Genomic DNA, 7,655 nt, shown 5'->3' with positions numbered 1-7,655 from the left:
CCCCCAACGAGATGGATTGGCCAAGTGGCAACATTGATGGACTCAAGCATAGTGAGGTTGGCCCAGCATTGGGCAGTGTTTTGTTCTGCTGTGCATAAAGTTGCTATGAGTCGGTACCAACTGGATAGCACCTAACAACAACAACAACAGCATCACAGAAATACAAGTGATGGCTTTAAAAAACAGAAATTGATTCTCTCACGGGTTAGGAAGCCAGTCCAAATTCAGAGTGCTGGCTCTGAGGAAAGGCTTTCTTTCTCTGTTTATGGACTCTGTCTCCTTTCCACATCTCAAGACTCAGTACTCCTTGTAGAGCTCCATGTGTCTTGGCATCAATCATCTCCTGGATTTAGAAACTTCACAGTGCAGGGACCTCCACTCCAGGCTCTTCTGACTTGCTGGTTGTAGGTCCCCCTTTCTGTGCTTAATTTTATCTCCTTTTATAACTTATAAATAAAAGGTGTTGCTGGCCACATCCCAGGGAAATGCCCCTTACATTGGATCAGGGAATGGGATTAAGGGTGTTGCAACCCACCCTGAATTCTTTGACTGTTTTTTTGCATCAGATTGAATCATGGAGTCATTACATAATGGCCACATTACATTTTAGGTAACTGTCAATCCACGGAGGATGCTGACACATATTTCAAGGGGACACCGTTCAGTCTATGACACTGACTTCATGTTTTCTTTGTGTCATCCTAAGTACCCCCAGGGATAAGATACGTTTTCCCACTAAGGCTACCAGCACGTCATGCTCCACAATTTCGGAATTGCCTTCCCAAGAAACCTTGGGGCTGTTTCTTAGTTTGATAAAGTTTCTTAGGTGATAGAGACACAGAGGGGCCATCAGCCGGGACACAGAATTTGTTCCAGTCGATAGGGACCCTGATATGACATAGTGAAGTCTGTTTGCATCCATTCCAACAAGGACACATGGGTGGTCAGGTAGCCCACGTTCCTGAGTGTTTTTATTCCCTTCTCATGGGAGTCAGCACTCCACCACGGTGACAACTGACTTCTACCAGAGTCATTCTGTGACTCTCTTAGTTTATTGCCGTTCAATTCATTTCTCCAGCTACCCAGCTTTTGTCTAACTCTTCCAATTCTAATGCCTTGCACACAGAGCAGGGATGTGTAAGCCTAACACGAAAGTCCCTCCTCCCCCTGGCCCTGTTTCCCCAGTCACCAGGGTTCACAGGTTAGAGTCTATTCCTTCAGACTTTCTTCTGTACTTATAAACACACACATAATCAGGATGCAGCATGTGTGTTTGTTGTTGTTGTATGCCATTGAGTTGATTCCAACCAAGTCATAGTGACTCTATAGAACAGAGTAGAATTGTCCTCTTGGGCTTTCCTAGGCTGTGGTCCTCAAAACTGGACCAGTGAGCAGCATCATGATAAATAGAGAAAATGTGGAGGTTTTCAAAGACTGCATTTTACTTGGACCCACAATCAACACCCATGGAAGCAATAGTCAAGAAATCAAATGAACATTGAATTGGGCAAATCTGCATGCAGCAAAAGGACCTCTTTAATGTATCAAAGAACAAAGATGTCACTTTGGGGACTAAGGTGAAACTGATCCAAACCATGGTATTTTCAATCACCTCATGCATGTCAAAACATGAATAAAGAAGACTGTAGAAGATTTCATGCATTTGAATTATGGTGTTGGTGAAGAATATTGAAAGTACCATGAACTGCTAGAAGAACAAACAAATTTGTGTTGAAAGAAGTACAGCCAGAGTGCTGCTTAGAAGCCAGGATGGCGAGACTTCATTGTGACTTATGAAGACTTGTGTCTTCACTGAGATTTTGGTCGCTGTTGAGTATAGACCAATAGTTGTATTTTAGCTGACTGCTCACTCTTCACTAGCATGCAGAGCATGGACTTTGAACTGTATTTTGCCAGTTGACTGAGTTGTCACCTGAGATTATGGTGCTACACCATCAAACTAGAAAACCTCTCTCACAAGGTGTTTGGTCACATCGGAGAATATCTGTAGTTTGTGTCTTCAGTGACTATCTATACCTGCCCACACATGTCTATATTTGCACTTACACATAAATACTTCTTTCTGTTCTCACTTGTGTAGACACCTGTATCAACCTGTACCTACACATGTATGCAGCATAGACTTCACGGTTCATTCATGCTGCATCATGCACCAAAACTTCATTCCTTCTAACGCATAATGTTCCTTTGCGTGCGTAGACCACGTTTCGTCTGTTGATGGACACTTGGGTTGTTTGTATCTTTTGACTGTTATGAGCAGAACTGGTCTAGGAAGCCTGTTCTACTTCAGCAAATGCTTGTCTTACTTTGTCTTGTTTTTCAGCATCCCTGTGCACACGCTATTTGACAGCTGCCCGGAAGGTGATGGCATCGGGGCGATAGCCATCACCCGAGACGCAAAGTATCTGGCCACTATCTCGGATGGTAAAGTCCAGGTAATGGGGACTGCCTGGTGGGCTGGTCATCCCGTCAAGGTGTCACCATGGGCAGCTCTGCTCAGCTGCATGGCACCTGCAGTGTTCTCAGGGGAGGTTCATGGAACTTTGCTTAGAGAGCCAAAGCCAACAGTAAAGGCAGGAGGTGCCTCAGTAGCCTTGAGAGATGATTTAATTTCCCTGTTTGCTGTCTCTTACAGAAAGTTTGCATCTGGAAGTGGACCTTAGCCGTGGAGACTCCTGCGTGCACTTTGAACCTGAACAAGGAGTATGGTGTTCAGGTGAGTTCCATGTGACCAGTAACACTCAATCTGACGCTGTGCTGAGACCAGGCCGAAGCCTGCTTGTTGACTCAGTGGAGTCTCACTAGGGTGCAGTAGAGAGTTCTGTCTTACAGACACTTTAACAGCCACAAGCTCATCTTGCTAATGATAGCCAGATCTTCAATGAGCTCTTACTGAGTATGATTCTGCTAAGTTTCTTACACACTTTATCCCACATGACGCATGAAAACGTCTTAGGGAGGAGACATTACCAAGTAGTAATATCTATGAAATTATTAAAGAATTTGTCTAACGTCACCCAGCCTTCCCGATTCTAAGAACCTGTTCATAACTGTCTAACCTCATAACAAACTTGTGAGCACCATAGGGATGTTGTTGTCATTGTTATTATTTTGAATGTACATCTGATGGCTTGCCAGGGACTCCCAGAGTGCTTTTGGGCTGCTCACCAAAAGGTTGGTGGTTCGAATCCACCAGCCACTCGCAGAGGGAACAAGGGGGCTGTCTGCTCCTGTAAAGATTTATAATCTCAGAAGTCCTAAGGAGCATGTCTACTCTTCTCTGGGGTCTCTATGAGTTGGAATCGATTTGACAGCAGTGTGGTTATTTTGGAGTCTTCATTTCCCAGGTCCCTGTCCTCTACCAGTCTCCATTGTTCCCTCCATTCTCGTACCCTCCACTCAGCATGCATTTATATCATTATGACCATGTGGCTGGCACTCTGATAGATGCACACCTTGCTTCCCGGTGCCCAGACCACAGCAAGGCAGCTGTCGTTACTCCCATTTCTCTCTCCTTCTTCCCCCAGCATCCTTCCTGCGCCCCTGAAAAGGTCTTACTCCTTAAGGCTGTACTATCTAATACAGTAACCACGAACCGTACATGGCTATTTAAATCAGTTACAATGAAATAAGCTTACAGATTCACTGCCACACTTCCACTAGCCACATTTCAAGTGCTTAGTAGCCACGGGTGGCTAGTGGCTACCATATTGGACAGCAATTTGATAGATCATTCCCACCATTGTGTTAAGTTCCACTAGATGGGACCACAGAAGCACCCTGACGTGGTGAACCTCACCACTAGTAAGCTGACTCTACCTGCACCTGAGCAGACTGTAAGCATCCAGAAAAAAGATCCCAACTGACCCAATCCACTTGTCTTCGAATTCAATTATAAATTTCAAATGAGCTGTCAGATCGCCTGGCAATTTTGGTAGGCTGTCTTTTCGTTTCCAGATATAGCAGTTTTACACCCTCTCCCCACACACCCCACCACCCTGCTTATTCTCTCATCTGATGGCCCCTAGTTCATTGAGCTAATGGAACCATGGGATACAGCTGCCAAGCCTATGTTCCACTGTCAACCTCACCTCCTTCTCATTCCTCCAGTTGTTACAAAGGGCCCGGGGCACCAGACCCGACCACTCTTAGTCCCTTAAGGCCTTTTCCTGAACTCTGCTGGCTTGTGATTCCTCGTTGTCAGTATACAGATCCTTCAAAGAACTCCCTTTGGCCCATCTCTCCTTCCAGCTACTGCCCTTTGCTCCTCTTCTTGGTATAACTTCTCAAAAGACTTGCCTACACTTGTTTTCCCAACGTCTTCATCTTGTTGTTTTGATGAAATATTTGAGTTCCTTGTATTTTTGGTATGCATTAGGCATATGTACAAAATATGTTTAATAAGAAGAAGAAAATGTACCTTTGTACTTACCACCAGGACCAAGAAATAGAACATTGGCCAAATCCTAAAACCCCACTGTTGTGCCCCTTCATAAACTTATTTCCTCCCTTTCTCCTGAAAATTAACCACTATCCCAAATTTGGTGTTATCTTTCCCCTTGCTTTTCTATTTTTACTTTCCTCCAGTGATGTAGGCATCCCTCAATACAATCTGGTTTCGTTTTTTCTGTTGTTTAGCTATATAAATTTAGATTCATATGCTTTATTCTGTAGTGTTTTTTAGATTCATCCATGCTGATTTTTGAGCTAGAATTCATTCATTTGCACTGCTGTATGGTTTTTCATTGTTTAAGTGTAACGCAATTAGTTTATCCATTGTACTGTTGATGGACAAAAAGGAGCTGTGGTAGTACAGTGGTTCAGTGGTTCGAACCCACCCAGTGCTCTGTGGTAGAAAGATGTGGTAGTATGCTTCTGTAAAAAGACACGCTGTTGGGCAGTTCTACATGTCTTATGAAGTTGCTAGGAGTAAAAGTCTGTTTAATGACATCATGTTTGTTTGTTTGAATTGATGGGCATTTTGGTTCTTTTCATCTGTCTTCTATCGAATGTATTTCCCTCCATGATTTCACTGAAGCGTGCTTGTCACGATTACTGATGTTCTCAATCGAATGAGCATTGTAAAATTCTGTCTTCACGCTTCCTCTCAATTTCCTCTTAACTTTCAGATGTTTTTCAGTGATGCATCTGTGTGTCTGTGTGTTGCTGTTGTGTGCTGTTGAGTCGGTTCTGACTCATAGCAATCCTGTGTAGGATTTCCGGGAGTAGCTGGTGAGTTTTAACTGCTAACCTTGTGGTTACCAGTCCAATGCTTATCCTACGGTGCCACACCAGGGCTTGTCTGTGTGTGTGTGGTTGATTTTAAAAGAATGTCCTCTGAGGTTTCTTGAACATGTGATGTCATTTCTCTTCTCAGTTTTAGAAAATTCTCAGCCATTGTCTATATATATAGTTTTTTTGGGGGAAACTTTTTATTATGAATTGAGTGAAGGTTTACAGAGATCATCAGTTTTACATTTATTGAATAATACTTTATTTCATAGCCACTGTCTCTTTAAATATCACTCTGGTACTATCTTTCATTGCCCTCTGGAACTCCAATCACACGTAAGTTAGACCTTTTCATCTTGTCCCAAAGCTCTTTCATGTTTTTTTCTGTATTTTATATCCTTTTGTCTCTATGTGTTTGGGTATTTTCTATTGACTTAGTTTCCTTTTTCACTGAGTAAATCTGTCTTTGGCTATATCTAATTTTCTGACAAGCAATCAATTAAAATTTTAAAATAAGTTTTCTGACCTAGAATTTCCATTTGACTCTTCTTTTAAAAAATAGATGCTCCTTCTTGCCCATATTGATAATCATGCTTGTGATCAAAACCTCTGTCTGATAACCAGGATTCCTGGTTCTCCTGTGGGTCTCTTTCTTGCTCTTATGCACTTTGTTTTCAGTTATTTGGATGTTTTGTTATGCTCGGTTATTTTTCGCTGGATGTTTGATACTGTATTTAAGAAGTGCAGAAATAATTTATGGTTCAGGATGATAACTTCCTTAGAAAAGGACTTACTTTTGCATCTGACAGGCCTTTGGCTGGGGGCACATCACCTTTATCTAATCAGAGGTCAAGTTGACTTGAACTGATTTCCAGTCTTTGGGAGGTCAAACCCTCAAATTTAGGATTTTAGGGGGATCTTGAAATTTGGTCCCTTTTAGAAAGAAATCAGCAAATATATCAGAAAATATGTACACTGGCACAGGTATGATTTGGAGATTTAAAAAAATCTTATCTCCTTGGATTTCAGAGATATTTATTCTTCCAGGTATTAATAAAAGCACCTGCTTTTATCAAGTCCTCAATTGATCCAGATTTTTGTGCTCTGCTGATACTAATTCTCAGACACTGGCATTCGTAGTTTGTAGTCCTACAACGAGGCAGCAATAAATAGGCAAGGGATAGGTGTGCAGATGGGGTCGGGACAGCAAGGATGGATCCGAAAGAGCTTTTCTCCAGCCTATGTCTCCCTGCTGCTTCCTGTACCCTTTCATCCAGGTACAAGTGCCCACTTCGCACACATTCACCATTTCAAGACACATGCAGCCATTCTCCCCAGGGATTGCTCTCTCTGTTGTTGTTTAGTTTCTGGATTTCACATTTCCCTTGCTTCTACTGTTTTCTGCAGAGTTGATTTTTGGGAAGGGAGCCAGCAGCCCATGCTAGCACACCATCTTGGCAGGAACCAGAATCCCCTTCTAATAGTTTGCATTTGTTCCAAGATACCTTGTGGCCCTGTCAAATGTAGAAAAGTATATACAGCGTCTTTGTTCAAAAGGACACAAAGTAAAGGTTATTGGTGAGTTCCAATTTACAGATGATGGATTAGAATAAAGCCTAGACAGGGAACAGACTTGAGACTCATAATTTTAACTGTCAGTATTTAAATTATATCCTTACCAAATGCCATCTCTTTTACGTGTGATATTCCTTCTCATTTATTTTCATTAAACACATTGTTTATTGATGGAAGCTTTTTATTGTGAATTGAGTAAAGGTTTGCAGAGCAGATCATCAGTTTTACATGAAACAAATACTTCCCTTTGTTCATCTAGGTGATTGCCATTCCCTCCATATACCATCACGGCTCCATTTCCCCCCTGCGTTTCTTGTTTCCATCCTTCCTTCTTTCCCCCCCCCTGCGTTTCTTGTTTCCATCCTTCCTTCTTTCCCAACCCTTGTGAATTTTGGTCTTAGGTAAATGATGCCCTTTTGATCTGGAATGGTTGACTGTTCTATGGTGTGTGTATCCCATAGAGTTGTTGTCGTCCCTGTGTACCTGTCTGTTGTTTGATTGAAAATTTAGCCACCGGGGTGAGTTCAGTTCCTGACCTAAAGGTGACCAAAGGCTATCATAGTCTCAGGGCTCTACCAGTCTCTAGCTGACCAGTAAACCTGGTCTTTTTCATGATTTTGAGTTTTGTTCCACATTTGCTCCTACTTTATCCAGGACCTTCTAATGGGATCCCTTTCGGAGCAGTTGGTAGTGGTAGCCAGGCACCATCTAATTCGTCTGTTGTCAGGGTCATGGAGACTGATGGTCATTATTGACAAGCATCTTCAATTTTTATCACTCTTCTTTTCTCTGGACAGGAAGAGACAAAGTACCTCAGAGGGCCGCTC

The 7,655-nt window shown here is 42.5% G+C and overlaps 1 protein-coding gene across 1 annotated transcript in view; it reads left to right on the top strand.

Annotated features, from left to right (window-relative positions):
- The window catches only part of WDR66 (WD repeat domain 66), a 148,389-nt gene that overhangs the window by 24,465 nt on the left and 116,269 nt on the right, over window positions 1–7,655 (top strand). The window contains exons 5-6 of the mRNA XM_006865490.1: window positions 2,345–2,456; window positions 2,657–2,737. Coding sequence (XP_006865552.1) covers window positions 2,345–2,456; window positions 2,657–2,737 — 193 coding nt within the window. The remainder of the gene's footprint in view (window positions 1–2,344; window positions 2,457–2,656; window positions 2,738–7,655) is intronic.

The sequence above is a fragment of the Chrysochloris asiatica genome, unplaced genomic scaffold, assembly GCF_000296735.1.
Source record: "Chrysochloris asiatica unplaced genomic scaffold, ChrAsi1.0 scaffold00078, whole genome shotgun sequence".
NCBI classification, from domain to species: Eukaryota; Metazoa; Chordata; class Mammalia; order Afrosoricida; family Chrysochloridae; genus Chrysochloris; species Chrysochloris asiatica.
This window is presented reverse-complemented; position numbering and strand designations above follow the sequence as displayed.